Source organism: Petromyzon marinus, chromosome 16 (genome assembly GCF_048934315.1).
Source record: "Petromyzon marinus isolate PM22_M1 ecotype Great Lakes invasive population chromosome 16, UKy_Petmar_22M1.pri1.0, whole genome shotgun sequence".
In the NCBI taxonomy this organism is placed as follows: Eukaryota; Metazoa; Chordata; class Hyperoartia; order Petromyzontiformes; family Petromyzontidae; genus Petromyzon; species Petromyzon marinus.
Window position 1 is genome coordinate 11758459 of NC_133682.1, and position 27611 is coordinate 11786069.

The window sequence follows — 27611 nt, forward strand, 5'->3', positions numbered from 1 at the left end:
CCCTGCCCCCGCCTCTGATCTCTACACCTGATTGCGTTCAGTGATTGGGTTAAGTTATTCAGTAATACATATTACAATTCCTTATCGAGGAAACATACTAATTAACTGATTACTAATCTACTATATAACACTATGTAATACCATTTTTTGTTGCTGGGTAGTGTTATTTCGTAATTGCTTATGCCTGAAAAGTATAGAAAATGGCTATTATTCCACACAAACTTTTATTTTGTGACCAGGACAGTAGATTTTTAAAATGCACCTATGTTCAATGAGAAAACGGGCAAATGTGTCTTTTCGTTTACATAAATTCAGAAAAAACAACATATAAATCAAAATTAACATGCATTTATATTAAAGTAATACAAAAATGACTACAAAAGATTTAGGAGTAGTTTTTCGAGATTTACGATTATACTGTAAATCACTTTCACGAATCACCCCCAAATGTAGTCTCCCATGGTGTTCTCGTTGTACTGTCCTTGGTAGCGGCGTTCAAAGTCCAGTATATCCTGGTGGAAGCACTCGCCTTGCTCCTCCGAGTATGCTCCCATGTTCTTTTATTTACGAAGATGAGCAACAAGGATATGGACTTTGAGGGACATCCTACAGCCCATTGTGCCGTAGTTCTTCACCAGTCTCAACCAGCTCAACATAGTTTTCGACCTTGTGATTGCCTAGGAAGCAACGAACCACTACGACAAAGCTGTTCCAAGCCGCTTTCTCCTTACTCGTGAGCTTCTTGGATAATTTATTACACTCCAGGATCTTCTTTATCTGTGGTCCGATGAAGACACCGGCTTTGACCTTTGCCTCAGACAGCATAGGGAAGAAGTCTTGAAGGCTGCCGACTCCTTATCTACACAAATTGTTTCACAAGGCCCAATTTGATGTGCAGTGGTGGCATCAGCACCTCCCCACAGAGAACTCGGTCCGCTGTGGCCAGTCCCGCCTGTGGTAGTGCGCCTTGGTGTCCCTGCTGTCCCAAAGGCAAAGATAGCAGGGAAACTTGGTAAAACCGCCTTGGAGACCCATCAGGAATGCCAGCCATACTCATCATACTTCAAGGCAGCCACAGCAAGGTTTTCATGCTGTTGTAATCCTCTTTGAGGTGCACCGAGTGAGCCAGGGGAAGAGAAGTGTACTTATGGAGTAGCACGGCTTTGAGGCTCCTGGATGAGCTGTCAATGAAGATGCGCCACTCATTCTGGTTACAGGTGGTTCCGATTGCCTCGAACAGGCTGGTCACAGTGGCAGAAGCAGAGCCCATCTTGACGGGTGAAGCTGCAAAAAGGTTGGTGACGCTTCATCCGATTGCTCGCAGGTGAAATGAGGTGCCCAGGGTTTGTCTTAATCCCCGACAGGCATGCCGAAATATGCCTTGTAGGCCTCACACATCTTAGCAATTGCTTCCACAGAGTACTTTTTCGCTCGTGTTGATAAATTGGCCAAGGACATAGCAAAATGCGTCTGCTGGATGCTTGCAGCCTCTTGATGCCACCTCAGAAAAATGCAGATATGTATCCACTTAGGCAGCTGGAACTAAACTGAACTGACAAGCTTAAGACCCCTGTATTTATAGTATTCATATTACTAGAAAGTTCTACAATGTTAGAGAAGTTACTCCAAGTTTACTCAGCACTGAATATCTGGAATGTTCTGGAAAATATGTAAATTAAAATAATCACTGTCCTGGTCACAAAAGCAAACTTTGTGGGGAATAGCCATTTTCTGTACTTTTGAGGCATCAGCAATTACGAAATAACAATTACTACCCAAGAACAAAAAATGTATTAAAAAATTATTAGTGTAATTTCAATACCCCCCTCCTCTGCACCTGATTGGGTTCAGTGATGACGTAGTCCTGCTCTATTTAAGACCGGAAGCAGGTGGATGGCTTCACTCTTCTGGCAAATCACCCGATGCTGGATGTAATTACCAGCGAAACGTCGCACTCAGATTGTAAATGTTGTGGATTTACTCAACACACCGGTGGGCTGAAGTAGTAACTATTAGCTGTTTTGTTCACGTGACAAATCCGTTACCGATTGGATGTCGGGTGGTGGAGGGTTGACACATTTATACTTACGCGATCTAACCCAAAAAACCTCTTTTATTAATATTGGTCGCGAAAGCCTGCTGTGTTAAAAAAAAAAACTTCGTGCGATTGAAATATTCTAGTCAAGTTATATTGTGTTATCATTTGGTGTTCTTATGCTCACCAACAATGTAATAAGCAGACCCACCAATCACTTTAGCTTGAGCAAGAGGTAAAACGCGCACCTCGGCAAGCCAAGCGTGGGGGATATGAAATGTCATTTCCACGTGTTGCATATTCCACACGCAGAATACAAAGTACACAATACTTAGTCAATTCCCAATGGGTTTAATTGGTTTACAACTCACAAATTATTTGCAGCTCTGCTAACTCAACAAAATGTCATACCTAATGGTACGTAAGACATAATCGAACATTCCTTTGGCATGTAAAACATGTAATCATATATATTTTACAGCCATTGTACAACGTTATTTATAATTGTACATATTCAATATAGAAAATGCAAGGACGTGTGTATGGGTGCATATACAAAACACCTCAAATACACACGTGGCAAAACATTTCAAGAACCGAAATTTTTTTTTACAGGTAAGGCCCACTGAGCAAGATAGCTCTTTTCCAGAAGCGACTGGACCACAAATGAAAGCTCAACGAAGTGGCTTATCGTATAGAAAGTCATAACAGCTAAAATACTCTAAATGGATGTTTCTAAATGTGGAGGGGAAAAATGGAGGACCCGGAGAAAAGTCAACGTGACCACAGGGAGACCATGGAAACGCCAAATACAGGCGTCAGGATCGAACCCACGACCTCCTGTATACGAAGCAAGGTAGTTAACATCTCACCACTGTCACCCCTAATAACATACAAAAGTGCACACAAACCAATTTATAGAAGGCTCAATTCGACACAATGCCTCAATTGGCTTTACAGAAAGCAGTTCTTGAGGAAGGTGTACTTAAGTGGTCATCTGTGCTGTATATGTGATGCTGCATTTCACCAGCATGAGGAAGCAGAACAGCATCTCCAGTCCAAGACGATAGGTCTGCCTTATACGACTGCAATACTTTGGAGCAAAACGTGTAATTAGCCCACATGTCCGACTGATATCTCCCCATCAAGGGTGACATTGATGACACTCTATAACAAAAAAATTACTTTAAACTTTCGTGACTCAGGAATTCATATTCTTGGTTCTCTAGGTAAAGTCACGTAAATAGAAAACAAAAATACATTTAAAATAAAAGCAAAAAACCACAGTAAAAATTAAAATAGTAAAATAAAATTATAAACTGAAAATAAAAGCAAAAAACACACGACGTTTCGATCGCAACACAAGCGCCTGATGAAGACCGCTTGTGTTGGGATCGAAACGTTGTGGTTTTCTTGCTTTTATTAATAAAAATTAAATTTCTAATTTGATTTTACTATTTATATTGTAGTTTTTTTGCTATTAGTATTTTCTACGTATTATTTATTTTTAATTTATTTAATTTTCTATTTATGTGACTTTACCGATAGAACCAAGAATATATATATTTTTTTATCCTGGGTAGTGTTATTTTCCAATTGCTTATGCCTCAAAAGTACAGAAAATGGCTGTTATTCCCCACAAACTTTGCTTTTGTGACCAGGACAGTGATATTTTGAAATGTACCTATTTTCAATCAGAAAACGTGTGCATTTGTGTCATTCCTTCACATAAAGTCCTGGTCACAAAAGCAAAGTTTGGGGGGAATAATAGCCATTTTCTATACTTGTGAGGCATAAGCAATTAGAATATAACACAACCCAGGAATAAAAATCGTGTTACAGCGTTATGTTACCTTAAAAGATGGGCTATCCCACACCTAAATTGTACATCATACCAATCTGGTTATGTATTGTTGTCATCAATTAAGTAACGTATTAATTCCTGAAAAAGCAGGGGGATCGTGGATCCCATAACAGAATTTAGTGCAGCAAATAATGTAATTTTGATAAAACAATGGTACATGGGCTATAGCACCAGTATACAATAGCTTACTTTTGTGAATTATACGAGGTGTTTGTTGTAAAGTCCACATTGAAGATGGAAAGGTTTGACAAAAAACGTGTGGAGGCCACAACAAAATATTTACTAAAATGTAAAATAGTGTCGCTTTGGTGTGTATTATCTGTCCGGGAAGAATTTTGGCAGAATGCTCAATTCACAATCCTGATTGGGAGTCAACTCTGTTCTTTGTCGATAACATTAGGAAGGAAAATATGACTCTTGCTCAATGCTCATACTGGAGCCAGTCCGTGTATGAATGAATGTTGAACTTCTTTCGCACCATATGTAGCCAACTGTGCGCATTAGAGGTGCATGTAAGGTGTTCTGCCATGTTAACTCTGGATCAATTGACACATCTTTTCAGACATGAACAACAAATGCAAATCACATTATCTTTACGGCCTGAAATAAGTAGTTAGCAGGTTACCAGATGTCAATAGGTAACTCGTAAAAGTGTAAGGATGGTATTGTGATCTAGCATCTCTGTGGTCACTTGAGGGTTTGGGTCAATTTATCTATAGGTGGTATAAAAAAACCTCTTAATAATTATTTAATTGATGCAGGCAAGCTGAATATACTTAAACATTGCTTGTGTTGCGATCGAAACGTCGTAATTTTTTTTGTTATTTTCCTTGAACCTATCTACGTGACTTTCCCAAAAAACCCAAAGAATATGATGGAACAACCAACAGTTTCTTAATTTTTTGTACTCCGAGACCGGAAAGTGTTTTCCTCTTGCCTATGACAAGTTTCTCTTAAATATAAGTCAACAATATACAATCCTAATTTATCACTACAATGCACATGTTGTGTACAAATTCTTTACGTGGAGTGGCATGCCAATACTCTCATGACCTCGCAGCACTGGAACAAGGGTGATGGCAAGAGGGTGGGAAGGTCTTCGTCCAGCAGTGGATTGACAATGCCTGATGATAAAATACAGAATTTTTTTCACAGTGCCCTGAGAAGTTGTGCAAAATTCTCTTCGTCATTAATGTCATCGCCATCATCTTCGTCACTGTCGCTTCCTTCAAGGAAGAAGTCATCATCCCCTTCTCCTCCTTGGAAGAGCCTGGATGAAAAAGGTGCACACAACAGCGATGTCCATCCGTACATAAAATCGCTGTCAGAAAATAGTTTAGTAGCCAATTAAGGAGCACGCTAATCATGTTATGAATTTACTTTTGCGACACGGTTCATGTCCTAACTGTCCAGGAAAAGTGAACCACCTGTTGTAAATTAGACGAGATTTCAGAACAGTGTGTTAGTCTGTATCTCTCTGCACAAGTGGACACTGGCTGGCTTGTGTTAATCTTCATTCGTGAATCTTTCCAGAAGATGACCACTGTTGACCTCCCACAGAGGGGTACTCATTTTATTTAACCTCAGTGAGATGATGATATTTCAACCATGAATTAAACCTAAATGTGCAACTTCGTAAAGCGAGTCAATGATCCACAGCATCACTCACCCCAGATAGATACAATGAGTGAATATACAAAATGAAGACAAACATTGCAGGATTAATCATGAGCAGCTGAAGTATATATACATCAATTTTAATCGATCATTCATTTGTAGGTCTATTAGCATTTGGATATGCAGATGCATTCAATGCTAGGACCAGGACATTTTAGAGTTACAAGCAATGTTGAGATGTAGCGGCCATTAACACTAAGCAGCCAATCAACACAAATATTAGTTGGCATACAATAAAGAGGTTTTTTGATTTGAGTAATTTATAAGTGAAGTTGGGTGACGAATAAAAGGAAAGCGTTTTAAAGCAACGTACGACCATCGTTTGCTTTGCAACGAATCTACCTCACGAAATAAAACAGATAATGTCTTGGTTTCAGCAAACTTCACAACAACACCCACCTGTTGAAGCAGGGTGAGCGGGCTTCGTTGAAGTGGCTGTATGGGTTCGCGCGGGACAGCTCTTTCAAGCAGAGCCAGCAGAAATAGAGCTGGCAGCTAGAGCAAGTCATTTTATTGCAGCCATCCACTTTCTGCAGGCCACAGAGGATGGAACAAAAGCATAAACATCCTTATCTTGACACCTGTAATATATGTGATGTCACCACCATGCACGTGCACTAGTGTGCAAGCCAGACAGGCAGGAGTCCAGGCAGAAAGCCAGCCAGCAAAACTTTTTTCTAATATAGTATAATATTCTCTATCCAGCCTACTATGGTATCCTTCTTTCAAGACATGTTCTCATATAAAGATACAATGACCTTGCTACCAGAACATGTGATCTAGAAATAAAATGCTTTAAGAAAATAATTGTGAGCATATGCCCTCCTAGGTGGTACCAATAAACTATTTTTGGACCAATATTGAAATTTATTTTTTAATTGTATTTCTAAATTTTAACTTAAAACTTTGTGACTGCAGGAATTCATATTCTTTGGTTCTTTCGGTAAAGTCACGTAGATAGAAAATAAAAATAAAGTGAATACAAATAAAAAAAATCCACTAATGTAGACTGTACCCTGGTTATTAATCGGAGTGTACTGGCACTCTATGTGGACTGTAACCTGGTGGAATCAGCAGTTAGACATCTCCCTCATAATCAAGCCGAGATGACTAGGCACGAGGTTGACAAAATTATTGAGAACCGTAAAGTGCCAAAAAACAAATATTAACTTCAGTGAAGCAAAAGCCTTAAGAGAATTGAGAGCAAATAAAGATATCCGAAATCTTGCTGCTGATAAGGGCCGATCGACTGTTGTGATGCCCCACGAGGACTATGATAATAAATCAGTCCTCACGAGGTAACTAGCCATGACCGGACCCTGCCTTGGGTCCGGGGTCTCGTCTATCGGCAGGTCTTCTCCCGGCAGGTCTTCACCCGGCATGACGGCTTCCGTCTTCTCCTCGTCGGCAGCCCCCCCGAACCTGTTCGGGGGTCCGGTTTATATTCCCGGCCCAGGGAGCTCCGTCCGCTCTTTTCCACGCTTCCCTTCTCGGGCTTTCAAGAGGGGTCTCGTCTCAGCCCCAGGGCCCCCTACCCTTCAGAGGCTGGCACAGCACGCAAGCGCACTGCGCTCTTCATCCTCCTCAGACGATCTCTGCCGGCCCTTGCTAGGCCCGGCACTGCGCTCCTCCTGCACCGCTGTTGGCAGCGTGAGCGGCACGTGTTCTCGCCTCACACAGGCCGGCTTAGCGTATCCTGCAGTGGCATCCACCGATGCCACTACACATGGAAGATTTTGAAACAAAAGTAATAGCTTCAAGCACACTAAAACCATCTGCTTGGTTTAGATATGTGGATGACTCATTGGTGGTCTGGCCACGTGGCAAAGATACATTGAATGCATGTCTAAATCATCCTCAGCTCGCAAAACCCATCCATTCAGTTCACCATGGAAGTGGAAGCTGACAGAACTCTACCATTTCCGGTTATTCTGCTCGGACGGGGTAGACATGGTAAAATAACGCAGTTGTTGACCGAAAGAAAACGCATACTGACGCCTATCTGAATGCAGTCACACCATCACCCCGCACAGAAATCTGCTCTTACCATCGAGCTAAGAAAGTGTCAGATGGTGACAGTCTGAAAAGTGAAATTCAACATGTTAAAGAAGCACTGCAAATGAACGATTACAATGATGCGCAAATCAACAAAACCAAATCAAATAACAAGAGCAATTAAACTGCCCAAGTAATTAAAACGATCAAAATACCATACATTGCGGGAGTAACTGATAAACTAGCCAGATGTTTGGAAAAACAAAACATCCGAGTCAGATTTGCCACGGTACATAAAATATGTAGGGGTGCTATGGGGAATAAACACATGGCACGGGAAGGTGTGGTTCACCCACACCTTGGTGGCTACAACAACGTCCGCTAAGGCTCCAGTGGGTATAAAGTGCGGGGAGCCAGGGAGCTCGGGGCAGAGTGTGGGGCCCGAGGCTGAAGCAACCAGTGAAGAAAGAAGGCCAGCTAGGTGAGACCCTGGAACTCCTATGACCGCTGCCCTTTTCAGGGCCGGCACAGCAAGCCAGTGGTGCGGCCCTTAGTCCTTCTAAGGGCCGGTCTGGTCGGCGGGGTGCCGAGATCTGTGCCTAACCAGGGCCGGATCTGATAGCCTCCCTTAGAGCCCTACCAGGAGGAACTGGGAGCCTAGAGCTTAGGCTAGAGAGCCTGGGGTGTGTTCCTGAGTTATACGGGTGGAGGGGCCGCTACCCCTTCTAGTGTAACCCTTGTTAAGGTTTAAATAAATAGTGCTGCTTCTATTCTGCCGTCTCCGTGTCCTGGAACCCACTACAAATACAGAATTGTATATCTGGTACAAAAGATGTATTACCGAAGCTATCAACAGAAGGTGTGTACAGGATTAACTACACATGTGGTAAATGTTATGTTGGGCAAACAGGATGAATGATCATCACGAGACTAAAATAACATCACATAAATATTAAATTATCCCAAATGCAACTGTCAGCAGTAGCAGAACACGGGTTCCAACAAGGACACTAAATTGATTTTGATGTTGAAGTTTTGTGCAAAACTAGCTACTACTGGCCAAGACTAATTAGAGAATCTATCGAAATTGAAAGAAATCAAAATAACTTCAACCGTTCAGATAGCTACCGTCTTAGTGCTGCGTGGAAGCGAGTTACTACGAAATAGCCCAGAAATGTGTGTAACGCACGTGACGTCACTCCACATGCCCCCCCACCCCCGTCATTAATAATAAAGTAATCATGAGCGGGTGGATTTTTACACGCACGCGGAAGGTCGAGTGGAAAGATACATTTCTTTCGCAAAGTCGCTTCAAATATGAGGGAGGATTAGCCTGGAGGAGATACTCCCCTAGGGTAGCTGACAAAGGGACAGCAATACATAAAGGGCGTGACAGCGCTCCTGCGAATGCCGCGCCAGGTCATGACCTCATTGTCGGCGGACCGCAAGTCGACATTGGATCTCGTGCCGGTGACGATGGAGCACCTCATCCGTCATTGCAATCACGGTGAAGCCGCTCTTGGAGCGATCGACGAGTCCTTGACCACGATGGGGATGAAGGCCGAGCTGGTGCGGTACCGCGACTTCCTGGTTCGGGAACCCGCCACTGTAGCATCCAACTTGAATCCGCAGCTGCCGAACACGACAGACCAAGACGAGCTGGCTACACTGAAGGCCACGATCCGCTCTGTCATGCAGCATCGTGGCTCGGGACGTGCTCGCGATCCCGCTAATGGCAGTCGCTGTCCATATGGAGGAGGGGTCGCTGTTAAGCACCTTATTCAGCAACGTCGGCAGCTCCGTTGACGACGGCAATGAAGTCGATCTTTTTCTGAGCATGGGTGTCACGACCGCCAGCGCCTTCACCGACGTAATGCAGCGGTCTCCCTGCAAAGAGCTGTTCCCCGCCCACTACAAGGTGGCCTGCGACTACTTGGGAGCGCCCGCGACGTCAACTCCCTGCGAACACGCGAATAGCGGAACCGGGCAGGAGTTCACGTGCGTTTGCCAATCGCTGTCGTCAACGCTCTTCATCCAGTCCATGTGCTTGCGGTCGTGGATCGTGGCCGGCTGCCTGAAGGTCCCGTCTAACCGGGCCGGAGCGGCGCAGGATCTTATTGCCCGTTGTTCGTCCGAGGACGACGGTAATGACGAACTTGTTCAGGTTGTTGATGAGATCGTCATCGACCAAGACAACTGGGACGAGGAGGTTATGGAGGATGGTGTCGTCGACAGCCTCATAGTCCGATTCGAGAGTATTCTATACGAATAAAATGCTCTACCTCACATTTACCTGTTATAAACCTTTTTCATGTGTAGTACCCCGGTAATTACCCTGTAATCGGGTAATTTGTATGGAGTAAGGGTAAAAGGTAGGCTCATTGCTTTTTTACTTTTACCTTACCTTGCTAAAGGGTAAAAGATAAGGGTTGAGTGATTGTATTGTGGTAAGGTAAAAGGTAGGATAAAGGTAGGCTCGTTGTTTTTACCTTTTACCTTACCTTGCCGCGGACTAATTATATAGACTGCCAGTATGCTCACTCAGGTTAATAACCATTGCTACAGTCTATATTATAGACTGCCAGTACACTCACTCAAATTAAGAACCAGGCTAGTCTACATTAGTGGATCTTTTTTTATTTCAATTTTTTTAATTCACTTTCTTTATCGAAAGAACCAAAGAATATGCATTTCTAAAGTACTATGTTTAACTTCCCTGCACGTGTGAATTCTATTTTATTTTACCAAACTTACCATGTGCGGTTACTCAATATAAGAGGAGCAAATGTTGAATACAGTTTAACACGGAGGCTTTCGTGACCAATATTATCCATAAGAGGTTTTTTGGGTTAGATCGCATAAATATCTGTCGTTAAACCTGCCAGCACCTGACACAGCCAATAAGTAAGGTTTGTCACGTAAACAAAACATGCCTATTTGTTACTCGCACAACACACCGGTGTGTTGGAAAGTAAACCCACAACATTTACAATTTGAATACGACGTTTCGACAGTAATTACAAATAGCATCAGCATTGGCTGTCGCCTGATGATGCTCGTTGTAATTACGGCCGAAACCTCCATTATGAATGTTGAATGCGTTGACTCATTCAATCGACCAACCGCATTGGACTGGTATGGAACTTGGTGCATGTGAATACATATTTTAGGCGTCATAGCTTCTGAGCTTAATCGGTTTTAATATGCCAAGAACGATTATAGTTACTTTGTCCACATTAAATACTGTCTTGACCCAGCAGGTCAAAACCGGTCCAGAGTTTGCTTGCTTAAACAAATGCTGCTGGATAATAATGATCTGAAAAGAAAGTTAGCCGATGGACTAAAACAATATTTGTATTTACATGTGGAGAAATGGAACAAAGATTTGCTTATATATGCTTTTACCCATAATGCTACACAGGAACATAGAATACGTTTGTATACTGTATATTAAATGCTTGACTGTCTCAAACATCTAATGTGTCTCCAGCATAAAAAATAAAAACCTTGTGGGATATTTGGCCCGTTCTTTACTGAGCATATTTAAGGAAGATAAAACCAGAGTACACAAATTCATGCAGATGAAGGATTAAAATATTAAGCATCCCTCTCCTAAAATAAGGTTGTGTTGATCTCCATTGGACATTGCCACGACTAATATTTTGAACGCTGCTGATCTATTCAGGAATTGAAACTAGTTTTTTATTTTACCAGGTAAAGCCCACCGACCTATCAGCTCTTTTTCAGAGGTGACCTGGCCACACAAGATAGCTCATTAAAGTGGCTTATAAAACGTGGGAATTTATGGTAGCAAATTAATCCAATTAAGGAAATAAAGTTAATATAATTAAGAAACTAAGAATTAAGTAACTAAGTGACCACAGATGTCGTTTCTGCACTGACCCTATGATGGCCAGTGAAAGCACGTGGCTCGGGATGAAAAGCGAGCCCACTTGGTGTTTTGGTTAGCTGAGGAGAGCTGTCGTGGTTCATGTGGATAAAACAGATTCAGCACACCACTTCCCAGTGATGCTGGAAACAGCACAAAATACACCCATGCCTTGGTATTGAATTCAAGATCTGAGCGACCATCATGCATCCCTCCTGAAAAACAAGAGCCAACACCCAGGACCGCAGCATGGCTCATCGTCACCAAAACAGCCATCATGAACCCTTTTAATCAAATAAATTTGTCCCTCGTACAACAATTGGTGCCAGGCAGTAGAAAGGGAAAGTGGAAGCCAAGGGAGGCAGCGAGTCTCACTTGGATGTTTGTGCAACAGCGTGGGCAGGCCTTGGCATTCTGGGCAAGCCAGTCCTTGGAGTGCACCTCCTCAATGGCACGCTTGATCGTGTGCTTGCCGTAGCGCTGCTCTAAGAATGCCCTGGATGCGGCGTCCGCGTTGTTGTACTTTTTGAGGATATTCTCGAGGTTCTCTGATAAACAAAAACATAAAAGAAAGACAATTCTAGCAGCCGTACTATGTAAACTGCACAATTAAAAGAGGATTACTAAAGAAATTACTTGCTGAATTTAAGGGCTATGAAGGTCGTAAGTCTACCAAAGCTGGATCAATTAAATTTCCTGTTTGGCAGTCAATAAACTTGTATTAACAGGATAAGCAGGGAGAAGAATGCAAGTTACTACGACTCATTTAGCTTTAAGAATCAAAATAATGTCAAGAGTGCTGAATAGTTAAGCATGTTGCTTAAATAACATATACCTGAGCGACTCAATATTCTTACTAAACTCTAAAATGGCAAGAGCTGAATTTGCCAGCTCTGGTGGGTCTATCGTCAAACATTGGATGAAGGATATGGTTTCCAAATAAGGTGGCATTTATTATGCCTACTTCGAGATAGCTTTTCTTCATACCCGAATTTTGTTGTTGTTAACGATTCAAATAATTCTCCTCCTGCTTAATTATGCAAAGATTTGCCACTGATCTCTGCTGGTGGCCCTTAGCCAAATGGGGGGAGGGGTGGGGGTAGGAGGGGAGGGAGATTCCACATTCCCATCAGAGGGGCTGGGTCTATTGAAAGGGTAAATGTGGAAGACGAGATGGCATGAACATTTGTGTGGTTATGTTAATATTAAAAGATGGGCTTCGGTGTAGCCATTACTTGACAAGAGAAGGATTTTCATAGAAACAATTGTGCTCACATAGACTGCATGTTTGAAAACAAATAAAACTCTGCAGCAGTTATCGAAGTGAAAAACGTTACAATTCTAATAACAATTGTTATACATAATCAGATGGCATGCTCTGAATAAAAAAAAGACAAATTCACAGACAGCAATTGCACAGGATTGTTGGTATGGTGATTATTCTAAATGTAGGTGTCTCACAAGCTACGTGCATTATCTTTATTTTACAGAAGGGAAAATTGCAGGTTACACGTGTATTAGAACAACTGTAATTGTATGACGCATGGCAATGGAAGGAAAATATGCATGCATGGACACAAATTGCAGTTTAAAAATAGGTACGAGTAAGCTCATGGAGAACACATTACAGATTTTGTTTCTATAATTCAGTAACCAAAGTATCTATTCCAGAAATATTCACAGGTTCAAAGTGTACAATTTGAATACCTGGCAATTACTTAAAACAGTCCTTCCCTCTCAAACATTTCAAGGAAGATGCACCCTCAAAATAGCACTAATATTGTAATACATATCTAGGCTACATGTGTCCTGTGCTGTCCAACATGACAATATTGTACATTCGTAAAGACCATATTTTTAGGATGGCATTTTTTTCTACTTAAAGTATGGCAGTCACACGCCAGTGACATCTTTACGATAATCATAAAAAAACACACATGACTAAATCCACTTTCAGGGCTGATGTAATTTGGTAATATCACGTAATTGCATTCCAAGTTAAATTGATTCCTTGAGCTTCAAATAGACATTTAAAAGCATGTGTAATAGGTGCTCAAAATTTCATAGACACGGTAAGCTGAGCAAGTGTGACATGTCATATATGACAAAACATATTTGTGGCAGGACGGTGGGTTTAACTATGTACGTTGCTTTTCGGAGGTGATGTAGAACACACAGCCATGGTTATAAATTAGTAATACAGTACATTTTAAAGTGTGTATACATCTGCAGCACTTAAGTCAATCTGCTGTTGGATGAGGGCCTGCCCATTCCGTGTGGGTTAGTTTGATCAAACTTCACCGTGCTGGTCAGCATGGGTTGGTGGAGATGAGCATAGACATGGAAGAATATAAGTGCAGTACAACAAATTATTTTACTGATTTGCCCTCTGTTTCCCACAATATAACGTTGCAATTTTGTTATAGTAATAATATAATTGGTTGTGTGACATGTGTAGTGAGTCCAACTGAGTCGCAGACGTTATCTTGGGAGCAACACTATTTATTCCGCAACTGAACACAACATTACACAATCTACACTCGGGTCTCGAATGCCCATCTAACCACGCTACAGCAGAACTAGACATGGTTCGCTATCCCGGCCCGGACCACAAGCTGGGTCCCGGACCGCGTGGCGAGAGGCTTCTTCTCCCCTACGTGGATCTTCTTCACACTAGCACACAAAGAACCTCGAGCTCCTCACGGGGCCCGGCGTTATATGCCCCTGGGCTGGGGCTGGCTCCGCCCTTCGCCCCGCCCACCTTCCAGATCTCTCGAGCTCTTTCTCGAAGGTTTCCGAGAGCTCTTTTAGACCACGTGACCGCCCAGCGGCCCCCGTCCACCGGTGGCCACCCTCCAATATCATCCAGTCATGTGTCAGCAGGTCAACCAGCGTATCACGCCCCAACCTAACCCTGGCTGGATGACGCTCCTTCTCGCTCCCTCACCGGGAGCCCGCACCGCACACTGCTCGCAGTGCCTCCGCGCTGACCAGTGCTCACCCAAGCCCCGCTAGGGCTGGTACTACACCTCATAATGACAACACATTATCCGCCGTGGCTTCGTAAGCCCGGCACCACACAGTGACAATCACAGTCACTACACATGTTGTGTGGAGTAGTAGATGACGTCATGTCACCCTGGGGTATAGAATGGATGACGTCATGTCACCCTGGAATATATAAGCTGGGACCGGTGACGTGAACGGGATCGTCGTCAGGGGCCGGGAACAAGAGAGGTTGGAAGTGGGGACCAAGGGTAGGGGGAAAATAGCACTAGGCTAGGGTGGCTACTTCACCTGGTCAACCGAGTTGGTCAGTGCTGAGGGAAGAGCCTGAATAGCCTGGGTGGGTGCTAGGGACCTCCCAGTACCCTTTCCCTGGGGAGATATATGATAGTCAATAATAACTATTAGGCGTAAGCCCCTACTTAGTTCCTCGGTGTAAGCTCCGAATAAACCTGGCGTGAGCCCTTACCAGAAAATACGTCTCTGTGTTGATTCTTGAAGTGGCTTCCGCGCTCGCCGCCATGTCCAAGTCCGGCGCGAGACGGAAGATCACGCCTGGGGCGCAGGCCAGTGAAGAAGACAGCGTCATGGAGAGTCTGACGACGATCCCGGAGGCAGGGGCCAAGGAGATGTGCCCCGCGGAGACGGCTCGGGTGGAGCCGGAGGAGGCGGCGGCCGGAGGAGCTGTCGCGCCGCCATACGATGCATGGCGTGACATCGCGGCCAAGCTGGAGCTGCTCCAACTCACGATGGCGCAGCTCGACCGTCGCGGTGGCCCAGGTGGGGGTTCGTGCACACACGCCGGGCGACGATTCCGCCAACGTTCGCGAGTTGGAAGACGTCGCGTCTCCCGCCAAGTTCGAGCTTGGCGCCAACTCGCCGACAGACGCGCCGCAGCGTTTGGGCGCCATTTTTAATGTGACGCCGGGACCGGGCGCCATTGTTAATGCGACACCAGAAGCCGCCGCCATGACACCTGTCATGGCCGCGCCCATGGGCGCCGACGCGAGCGCGAGTCCGCCGCGAGCCGCGGTGGCAGGGCTCGCCGCGGCCGCGGATGCGAGTCGTGCGGCGACGTCCCCGCTGGGCGCCGGGGCTGCCGGGGCTCAGCGACCACACGCCGCGGCTGCGGCCGTTGGACCGCCGGCGGCCGCCGATGTGGGTGAGTCCGGGCCGGGGGAAGGGTCGGCTCACCTGCGGCTGTGCCGGTTGCCCCGTCGCGCCATTCGTCGGGTAAGGGGGCGACTGGCTCAGTCAGTGCGTTGGCCCGCAGAGGAGGAGCTGCACGCGCTGCCAACGTGTCTGGATGAAAGGGCGTTGCAGGCGTTTTTGGCTATTCCACCGGCGAACAAGGCGACGCTTCAGTCGGCCTATCAACAGATGGCCGCGGTGTTCGAAACACCATCCGCTACGCTCCTTAAGTTTTCCGTGCGCTGGCGGGAGGAGGGGGAGTCACCCCTCGCGTTTCGCTGCTCCCTCCTGGCGCTGGCTCGGGCCGCGTACCCCGACCTGGAAGGGAGGGCGCTGGACTCCTTGGCCCTTGAGAGGCTGTTGATCCTCGCGGGGGAACTGGGCATCGCACTGTCCATCGCCGAGGAGTCGAAGATCACATCGTTGACGCTGCGACGGCCACCCGTGGTGGCAGCGTGCACGGGGGTTCCGGTGTCTGCAGTGAAGGCAGCGCCTTGGGAGGAGGACGCCCTCGCGGCCGTGGCGGCCTACGACCGCCGCGGTAGGGGTAGCGCTACTCGCCGGTTGGAGAGGCGGTGGCGAGCGGGTCCTCCTCGTTCGCAGGTCGGGGGGAAGGTCACCTGCTTCTGTTGTGGCCAACGGGGCCACTGCGAGTGGGGCTGCAACAACGCCCCCGGGGACTTCATCAAGGCCTCCCCCCTCCTGCGAGCGGCTCTCCGACGGCGGGACCTTCGGGGCCACAGGCAAGTCGCGACGCATCCATCGCACGGCCGCTCCCTTCACCTCATGCATCTAGCGGGGTTAGGGTCCATCCTCAAGGGGTCATCTCTGGGGGGTCCGACACGTGTCCCGCACGGTTGCGCCCATCGATTGGGTGGCCCAAATGGACTCGCCAGTGGAGAGCCCTCGCGCATCGCGTGGTGGCCGCTATTGCGGGGTCCTCGGCCGTTATGGGGCGCGTGCAGGGGGTCGAGGTGCGGATCCTGGTGGACACGGGTGCGTCCGCCACCATGGTTTCCGAGGCCGTTTTTCATTTGCTGCCGCGCAGCGTGGGGCCATTGCGGCCGGTTCGCGGGGCTTGCGTGGCCGCCAACGGGAGCAGCCTCGGCATTTTGGGCCACGTCGTCGCGTCGGTAGCGATCGGCGAAATTGAAGGGGCCCATTTTGGTCTCCAAGACCTTGGCCGTACCATGCCTCGTGGGCACCGATTTTTTGGCCAGGATGCCCGTGCGTATCCTGGTCGACCAAGGGTGCGTCGAGATGCTGTCGGGGGGGCGGTTGCATTTCCTGAAATCTCCCTCTGTGTTGGCCCCTCTGGCCGCTAGTGTTCGGGCTTTGACCACAGAGTCGGTGACAGTCCCACCTGGGTCGCAGATCCTGCTTCCCCTCAGTCTGCACGGGCCGTTGAAATTGGAGTCCCCGGAGACAGGCATTCTCCTGTCTTCCTCCAATTATTTTTCGAGATTCGACAGGTTGGTGGGCGCTTTCACAGCCGTGTCGGCAGGCCACTTCATTTTTCTTAAATCCCCTGCCTTGTCGCCACTTACGTTGCCCCGAGTGGCGACTTTGTCCTGACTTATCGGGTTCCGTGCTGCCCTAGCGTTGTGTTCCCGCTCGCAGCCGATCTTGTGTTCCTTGTAATTGTGGCTTCCGCCCGGACGGACTCCGCTCACGTAATAGCCGCGTCGGCTGTTTTTTTTTTTTCACGGGGGGGGGGGGGGGGGGGTTATTTTGTGGAGTAGTTGATGACGTCATGTCACTCTGGGGTGTAGAACGGATGATGTCATGTCACCTTGGAATATGTAAGCTGGGACCGTCGTCAGGGGCTGGGAACGAGAGGTTTGAAGTGGGGACCCAGGGTAGGGGGAAATTAGTACCAGGCTAGGGTGGCCACTTCACCCGACCGACCGAGTTGGCTGATCTCTCGGTCGGTGCTGAGGGAAGAGCCTGAATAGCCTGAGTGGGTGCTAGGAACCTCCCAGTACCCTTTCCCTGGGGAGATATATGATAGTCCATAATAACTGTTAGGCGTAAGCCCCTACTTAGTTCCTAGGCGTAAGCCCCTAATAAACCTGGCGTGAGCCCTTACCAGAAGATACGTCTCCGTGTTGATTCTTCTATTTAAAACATGTATAGAGAAATTACCGCAGTTTGGATGGTTGTGAATTCGTCCCTATTGGGAATTGATTAGCCCTTCATCTGTATCGGATTAAGTATCACTTTGTGCCAAGTCAACAGTGGTCATCCTTTGGAGAAACTGGCCTCCCATCGTGGGAACGTGGAATTTCTACCGCTGGCTCAGTCGTCAATGGAACAAATGCTATCGTTGAAAAGTATTATTATATTGGGGTGGTTAGCACCCTGCGCAATGAACCTGGCGACCATCTAACATAAGTGCCAAGTGATATCTGAACAGATCTTGGGTCACCACCTTTATCAACCCGCCAGGTTAAGGATGGTAAAACAACAATCCACAACCAACAACGGATGGGGAGGCATTAATCTAGCAGTGCATGACAAAGGACTGTATATCTTTCATGAGATCTTGGAGATGTCTACAGGAATCGTATTATATTATTTTTTCCCCACCTTCGTTTATTCTTGGGTGTTGGCACTAAGCAGCAAGCACATGATGTGTAAGCAGCAATATATACAGTGTGTAACCTTCAAGCATGTTAAAATATTAACACATGACATTTAAGTGCTGTCGAGAACAATGTTTCAAAACAGTAATATAGCCCATTGTGCAGTACGGCAATATAAAACTCGGCAAATACTTTAAAATATCTTTGTGAGACAGGAATGTGTGTTAGACTCTTTAAAATAAACTAGTATTTTGTACATGTGTCACGTTTTATGCACAAGAAATACTTTATTTAGCAGTGACAGCAAGGAAAATCCCTTATATGTGCCTACTGGTTTCATTCAGGTAAACGAATAAGCACAACTTAAATTCACCCTAATGTAGATACTATGCTGCCTACTTATTTGCTACAACTTACACAAGGCGAACACAGCACCAGCCTGCAAGTGGGCATAAGTCTGCCAGTCGGGGGCAATGTTGATATTTGTTTTCAACTAATGGGCAAATACATTTTTTTATTTGGAACCCCAGTATACGTGGCCTATATTTTTCCGAACATCACAGGATCATTAACATCCGCTGTGATGCAAACGGTGCATAATTTATGGTCAATAAACCTTGGCGCCTAGGCACTTGAACCACAAACCTTTGGAACAAACAGAAAATGCGTGAACGCTCTGTCATGTTACTGCCCCGCATGGTAAATATTCACCCTTGTGACTTACATGCCTCCTGCGATAACCAATAAAACCTACTCATGTGGCTGACGACATAATGCATGTCACTTCAAAACACCTTGTAAATACAACCATTTTGAGTACAGGTGTGCAATTGTATACATATCTAATTGCTTTTCAGTTCAGCGTCGAGCATGTTAACCATGAACATGCGTCTAAAATTAAATTTAAGGGCTGACATTAATTAATGTTAGGGGGCACTGTTGTGAGTACATTCAACTCATAATCAGACAACTGCAAGTTAAAAACCCTATATTATAGCAATGAAATGCAACTACATCTCACGCCACTGCACAAAATAGTGGGGCATTTACATCACGAAAGGGGGGAATGAGCTGAAAAAAAAACTGCGTATATATTACATAGGTATTTTTTGTAGAAGAGAATCATGGCTGATGGATAAGAGCAAAGCATTGAGCATGGACTTCAATAGGAGCAGGTTGGCAGCTTGAATGGCGAGGTGAAGGAGTTCCAGCACAATGGGTGTAGCAGAGGAGAATAAGCAACCTCACATTTGATCATATCTGGAACAATGATGGACTGTCAGAGTGGTTGTGCTAATGAGCGGCTGCTCTCTGGGTCTGCCTGAGCTGCTACTTCCTGGGCCTGCCCGAGTTTCTGCTAACTGGGCCGCCTGCCTGAGTTCTTGCTGCTCCCTTTCTGTACTGCCTATTTGAAATCATACGAGACAAACCTAACTAGATTGTTGGTTTGTTGGCATTATCTGTGTGCAATGTTTCTCTATAAACTCCCCTCTCTCCACCTTCTGTTAAATGCCACCCTTCTTACACACCCTCCCTCCCATTCTGCACATCCACTACATCATCCCACCCCCTTTTCCCAACCCTACCCAAAAGTTTCCCTCTGCATGGAATGTCAAGTCCCTTATTTTTCCCTCTTCCACTTTCCTCTCATTATTGTCTTTCCTTAGAGCCTCTCCTACCTGCCACCCATCATTAAAAGGCTGTCGTTTACCCCTCTCAAATAATCTGCTCTGTAAATGTCTGGTTGTGTTTCTAATACTGGGTGGAATCGAGGTTAAATCCCATCTCAATTCTGAATTCTTCTGTACATGTCATATCTTAATTCTGGTGAATTTGCAAACAGGCTTCTAGATTGTCCACGTAAACATAAGAGGATAATTGTGCAAATTTGACCAATTTTAACGAGAACTTCATCACCTTTGTCCAGATATCATTCCTCAGATTTGTAATAAACACGATATAAATGAGTAACTATACTCTATTTCATCTAGATAGCGGTCCAAGGTGGTGGCATAGTTATTTACACCCACAATAAAACACCATCCTCTCGAACCCATTCTGTTACGAATAAAAGGTTATGTATAAGTAGTCATCATAAATGCCACTGAAGCTGGCAACCAAATCCTTCCTTTAATGTGTGGCTATAGACCACCATAGATGGCTAATCCAGCTACCGCCATTGCAGAGTTTAGAAATATTAGATTCACTCACCAGGAACGAATGAGTAGTTATTGGAGATTTAAAATGGAATTGGCTCAACCCACCAGATGAGGTTCAAACCTTTGTTAATTGGTTCAACTTCACTCAGCTAATCGACTCAGCAACGAGCTCAAAAGTAGATAAAATGAGGAACGAACCTTTATTGGATGTACTGTTGACTTATGCTACGTAAAAATTATCTCCAGTCATCATACTTGGAAATCATAGCATCATTAACGCACTCGAAAAAACAGCAATTTACACATGAGTTGACATCCAAATGGGCCATCTACAAGCCTTCAGCCAAAATGTTCTACATGCAGACAAGAAAATGTTTGTCCCATCTCAAGCCTCACCACGTTTATGTAGTAATGGTAATCTACCCCAAGCTTTTAATTTCCAAACAATCACAGTGCTGACATACCAAGCCAACTAGCCTCACTCAAGACAATCGATACACCTCCTGTCCATCTTATATAACTTATCACTCAAGGAAGCTTCAGTACACCAGGAATGGAGAACCCCTTCCATTTGTCTTATTCTAAAAGGTGGCTCTACAAGACGACCACAATAATTACAGGCCAATATCAACACTGGTTGAAGGCCTGCAAGAGCCACCCCAACACTCTTGAGCAGAGACACTTTGACCTTGAGTTAAGTCTACAATAATCTGCACTCTAAAAAATATTTTTGTTAAACTATTTTTTGTTCTCATGTGCAAGGTACCCTTAAATACCATACAGCATTTGCTGATATTCATAACAGACCGAATGGATCTGGGTACACCCGCTCAAATGACGGATGACAAAGAAAAAAAACAATGTGTACACACCTGATTTAATGATGCAGGCCGAGATGCCGTGGTAGGCGTGCCTGCACACATTGCAGAACGCAAATTTACACTGGGGGCAATGGCCCATGGTTTTGTTAGGCTCCAGCAGCACAGGGGTCTGGCAGCTCGTGCGCGGGCAGTACACCACATCAGCCATGAGGTCTAGGCTGGACTGGAGCAGCAGGCGGTCGTAGCGAGAGAACAGCTCCTCTCCCACCAGCTCTCTTACCTGTGCAATGAACACAACACAATCCGAAACACTGAGGAATTGCCAGAACGGCTTCTTTGCAACATCCGAGTGCTCAAGTCACAATTTGAAAAAGGTTGCGATTTAAAGTTGCAGTCGAGAGTTGACGAAGTCCATTATACTTCTCGGGTCAATACAATTGGGACCACAATGTGGAACTCAACAGTGAATGCCATATACATAGTGATCCGTTGCCATATGAAAGCATAAATTCCACCACTGGCTCAGGATATTAGTGGAGATGGAGACCAGGATTTTAAACCGTAACATTCTGCAGTGTTTCTCGATTTTATGGAGCACAATCAATATCCACAAACTTAAATGGAAGCTCGTGTGTTTTTTCACAGTAAATGCAATATCCCAGTATGGTCGTTGAAACAATGGAAATATTTATCAAATCCCTTCCACCTCTGTCCACCAAGCAGTATAAATGGGTACATTAAGTCCTCGTTTAACATGGTAGATGCGTTCTTGAAATGTGGCGTGAAGCGCAAAAAAAAAACGCGTGAAGCAAAACGAATGCCCCCATGAAAAATGTGACAATAAAATTTGGCGAGATAGAATGTACTATGCGCACACAAGTGGAATAACTGAGGGTACGCCTCCGCGTGACCGTATCATTCCGCGAACTGTATCGTACCGCTCAGTCGCCCAGCTTAAAAAATTATTTCGTCGTCGACCGCTCAGAAACCTCGTTTTAAGGGTGCGAGTTCCAAATTACAATGGACGCATTCTGCGCTGTGCAAAAAGCGTTCCCTAATGGAAGAATCGTGTTATAGCAAAAACGCATCAATCAATCGACATTTGGTGTGTGGCAGGGTAAAGTGCGGGCACTCCCACATTTTCTAAGACGTCTGACCACTGTGGAAGAGTAGGACAAATACCCTCTAGTGGGTTCTCTAGAGCGCCCTCTAGTCGAGGCTTGAGCAAGCAATTTTAAAAGGGCAAATACCACATTTAAATGAAGTTACATCTCATTACTTGCCTGAGATGGGGTAGCAACTGTCTGGCACTTGGGCTCTGGGCAGGTGAGGCTGTGCACATTGCCCTCCTGTATCTGCAGCTGGAAGTAGGCACTCAGGCAGTCGCGGCAGTACACGTGCTCACAGCCGCTCAGGTTCACGCATGACGAGCCCAACTTTTCGCACAGGCAGATGTGACAGCTGAACACGCGGGCCGAGAACACCTTCTGCCTCTGCGCCTGGTCGTAATCCAGCAGCTCACCGTACAGCGAGGACCAGGACTCACAGGTCTGGATGGCCCGTGGGTCCAGCAGTCTCACGTCGCCGGGAACCCGTTTGTGCCGCTTCGCCTCACCGTGCGCGGCTGGTGGCTGCGATAGACCCGCTCGCCCACCGTCGACTGCTGCGGTTTTGACGAGGTCCTCGGGCCCCGCTTCTGCCCTGACCGTCTTGCCATGATCACGCTTGCGTGTCGTTCCACCGGCAATGGACTTGACTTCCAGGGGTGGAGCAATTCTGAGAAAATCCAATGTGTCTTCCTTCAAGAACTGTGACCAAGTATACAAGATTTCCATGCCTCTGTTTTCCTGCCATAGCTCATCCATTGTGTGGCAAAGCCATGATAACTGTACAAGGAAACAAGTAAACATGTGATGATAACTATTTAATTCATAGAAAGAGCAGCAAATTAAATGGAAATGTAAAATATAATATTACGAAGTGAAACATATATAATTAGTTATACTTACCACCCTTCTAAAATAAATATACTGCAATGGCACATCAACTGGTTGAAATTAAGGATGATCACAAACACATGATCACAAATTTACTTCCAAAGACATAATGAATACCATTGTATTCTTATTACAAAAAAATGAAAAGTACTGAAAACCCATGATCTATCACAAATTTTCATGCAAGTTGTTATAATAAGCACATTACGTTGAAGTAGGGTCTAGAACGACTAAATTAGGAACATTTGTCTTTTTTGTTTGTTTTTATAAGTAAAAATGTTTGTCAGGGACTCAGTCCACCATCTGTGAGGTTGATTAAATGACAATAACTCTGTGGGAAGTGAATAGTGGTTGTTTTGAGAGTTTAATTAGCGGCCCAGGGGTCGCAATAGAGATGAGCACCACTGAAAAACAAAGGCATTGAGCATTTTGACCGTTTACAAATATATTTTCACTGTCCTGTCTAGATACACAACAAAATATTTCTATGTACTCACCACATCCACAACAACACGAATCAACATTTCCGACAAATGATGTATTTGCAATATCAGTGTTTGTTATAATAAGGAAGTCTTGACTACCAAATGTTTTTTTTTTACAGAAGAACCAAACAAACAAATGCTGTGATGACATTTGCATTGCCATAGTTACTGCTGACATAAGACATTCAAACTTGAGAATTTTGGAGGTGGCCGGGTTGCCCAGGGGGGCTAATACCATGCCAGAGCGCAGGGCTAACAACACTGCTGAGATTAAACTAGGTACTCATGTATAGGATATCGTCACCTAACTTGGCATTATTCAGTTCTTTACAATGATCTTTGCATGGCATACAAGGTGTAGAATAAGATGCTTAATAAATTGACTTCAGAAGTATTTATTTATTGTCATTGTTCAATCTGACACAAGTTGATCCAATGCTCTCTGCAATAGTCATGTATTGAAATGTTGTCATGAAAATAAGTTGACACCAATAATAATTAGACTAATTAAAATAACGTTAATTCCTTTGTGAATCCAGTGTATGGATGAAGGCATCTCCATGCCATATTATTCATGGGGGTTGTTTAACCGTACTTCACACCCTCTAGTCTTTGTGGATTGCAGATGAGATGCATACAACCAGTTCAGACACATTGGCCAGGAATCAAACTGAGGTCAACGTGTATTGACCATTACACAACCACTCCCTCCCATGACAGCAATCATCATTAACAGCAGCCATGCTCTATCCACTGCTGGATAATGGTTTCCCCAAATCATCAGCATTCCTCACGGGCTCACCAACTGAATAACTAAATTACAAATGGGAAGGCTAAACGATATACGTGTAAGTCCTCGAACATCTGACCTGCTCGCGCGACAGCCATTTGCAGGATATTGTGAACTGTGGGGGAGATGTTGAAGGGTAGTCGGAAGGCAGCTCAAAATTCATCACCAGTGGAGGAAGATGCTGCACCACAACGCATTCACCCGGCCCAGTACCTCCGCTGCCTGCACAACGCCGTCATTGTGGTTTCATCATGGACAGCCACACATGTGCACATTGCATTCCATTAGGGCATGTGCCCATCAACTTTGTTCACAATAAACACTAGATTTAACATCGTATAGTGGTAACTTCTATTACATTCGCTGTTATAGCTATTTGTACAATAACCGATAAGCTAGATTGAAAACTAATTTCTTTTGAACTGTTTGTGTTTAGTTTGTTGTCCTTCCTCCGCACCTCCGATTAGCACGGTTGGCTACGTACGGTGCGAAAGAGGTTCAACATACATACATGTCCAAACAATTATAAGGATGTTTAAATATTACACTCTGAAAGCAAAATCATCCTTCCAAAGAAAAATGGATAACTGTTGTAGTAAAATTGTGGTTATAAAATGTATTAGGAAAACCTATCCGGTATATTTCAGATGTTATTCAAACCAATATCTGATTTAACACTCTTGTATCCAAATTGTCAATGTCTTCCTTTAATCTCAGTCGATGCAGTAAAAAGGTATATACTTTTTTCCCAATCTTAACAATGAGTACAATAACTGCAGTAATAATCATAAAACATAAAATAAAATAAAAAATAATACATGTTCCATTTGTAGAGTCCAATGCAGAGTAGGCAAAATATACCTGACTGTGTGCACAACCCAACACTTTATGGAGATATGGGTTGTTACGTTTGAAAGATACAAAACTTTCAAGAACCAAAAATGTGGACACATTTTAAATAAAATAATCAATTAGGAGACTAATAGCCAATAAAAAGTAAAATGTATGAATCTGGGACAATCTCTATAAATGTCTCTGAGTTTGCAATGGAAATTACATATTCCAAATACAGTGCCCAGACTCCCAAGTACGACTTTAGGCTTCCTACAAAGTGGTAATTATTGTATTTAGCCAGGCAGAATGGTGCCCTCCATCAACTCTGGCTGATATTTGGACTCACAACCAGCCAAATAAAAGTACTAATATTATGTTACATATGCATAACCCAAATACTAAATTGACAAATATATTATAGTATAAATTAACGTGCTTTTCCTTTGCTCAGCAAATACAAATGGTCACTCAAGCACGTGACAAACATCATTTTGGTTGACGAAACAAAAAAACAAATGCCAATCAGCAAAACTGTGCAAGATGCCAAAATGACCTCAGGAATGAAACCACGTGCTATAACTACTATGAAATCATTAACAGTTACTGGTCTCGAGTGACTTTTTAACATTTATTATGGTAAGCATTCATACTATTTAAAAAACTAAAATCCCTTGTAAAATTGTTATCATGGTCGCTGAGCGCAGGCCACACATTTTCAAGCACTGAGCAAACCAACACTGTTCAAGCTGTAATAGAGAAGAGTTAAAATGTCTATTGGGTTGCGCAAGGTTGTGAGAACTTGCGAAAGAGATGATTGGGAGGGAATTACAATACACAATGTTGAGCAATTCAAGGGAATGAGCAGAATTAGAACTGTGTTGACATGCAGAACAGAATGTTGGTTGAACAAAGTGTGGATGAGATGAATTGGGTATGCATGTAGCATTTGATTTGTTTCTCCAAAATATTACACAATGTAATAATATCCCTATCACTACCATGCATTGTTTCCTCCCGGTGTACAGTGCACAACTTACAGGCTGAAGGTTTTCACAGGATGACTCAATGTATCATCCCTTCAGAGTTAAATGAATAAGGACTACTTTGTAGTGAATCAAGAGTGATTGTCCAAAAGAGGAACCGTCATCCACTGCACCCTCCCAACTTCTAAGAGGAATAAACAAACTGTGGAGTCATTAGCAACTGGGCTGTGAAGTCCATTTGCCCACCAAATATGGCCTTTTCTGCAAGCTTGGGTGACCCCATTGGGTTAAAAAACTGTATCTCAGGGTTTCTGGCTCAGTGCTATGACATAGTTATTATTATCACACCTAGCCATCCATCCACCTCTGGAAGAACAGAACAATTTACCTGTCATGATATGTTCTGCTCTATCAAGTCATTCAGTGTCCTAAAGTTCAAAAATGTTCACATGCTCAGTGCTGAAAGTACAATTGTAGTCGCATTTATATGTTAACATATGTAAATTGTATGAAATAATCAATTATGAGTTGCCTATCCTTAAAATGGGAGCTGTATCAAGGTACATTGAGGGAAAAACGTATTTAATCCCCTGCTGATTTTGTACGTTTGCCCACTGACAAAGAAATGATCAGTCTATAATTTTAATGGTAGGTTTATTTGAACAGTGAGAGACAGAATAACAACAAAAATCCAGAAAAACGCATGTCCAAAATGTTATGAATTTGATTTGCATTTTAATGAGGGAAATAAGTATTTGACCCCTCTGCAAAACATGACTTAGTACTTGGTGGCAAAACCCTTGTTGGCAATCACAGAGGTCAGACGTTTCTTGTAGTTGGCCACCAGGTTTGCACACATCTCAGGAGAGATTTTGTCCCACTCCTCTTTGCAGATCTTCTCCAAGTCATTAAGGTTTCGAGGCTGACGTTTGGCAACTCGAACCTTCAGCTCCCTCCACAGATTTTCTATGGGATTAAGGTTTGGAGACTGGCTAGGCCACTCTAGGACCTTAATGTGCTTCTTCTTGAGCCACTCCTTTGTTTCCTTGGCCATGTGTTTTGGGTCATTGTCATGCTGGAATACCCATCCACGACCCATTTTAAATGCCCTGGCTGAGGGAAGGAGGTTCTCACCCAAGATTTGACGGTACATGGCCCCGTACATCGTCCCTTTGATGTGGTGAAGTTGTCCCGTCCCCTTTGCAGAAAAACACCCCCAAAGCATAATGTTTCCACCTCCATGTTTGACGGTGGGGATGGTGTTCTTGGGGTCATAGGCAGCATTCCTCCTCCTCCAAAC

General features: G+C 44.5%; 1 protein-coding gene across 6 annotated transcripts in view; it reads right to left on the minus strand.

Annotated features, from left to right (window-relative positions):
• Positions 1 to 2365: 2365 nt before the first annotated feature.
• The window catches only part of RNF14 (ring finger protein 14), a 33994-nt gene continuing 8748 nt past the window's right edge, over positions 2366 to 27611 (minus strand). For 2 of the 6 annotated variants that reach the window (XM_032955153.2, XM_032955148.2), the window contains 6 exons: positions 24661 to 24716; positions 22506 to 23108; positions 21274 to 21502; positions 11836 to 12008; positions 5976 to 6106; positions 2366 to 5169 (listed from right to left, as the gene is read on the minus strand). In XM_032955153.2, coding sequence (XP_032811044.1) covers positions 5049 to 5169; positions 5976 to 6106; positions 11836 to 12008; positions 21274 to 21502; positions 22506 to 23087 — 1236 coding nt within the window. In that variant the 5' untranslated portion in view covers positions 23088 to 23108; positions 24661 to 24716 and the 3' untranslated portion in view covers positions 2366 to 5048. Of the gene's footprint in view, positions 5170 to 5975; positions 6107 to 11835; positions 12009 to 21273; positions 21503 to 22505; positions 23109 to 24573; positions 24717 to 27611 lie in introns of all 6 variants that reach the window. The other 4 variants (XM_032955151.2, XM_032955147.2, XM_032955152.2 and 1 more) reach the window with 2 other exon arrangements.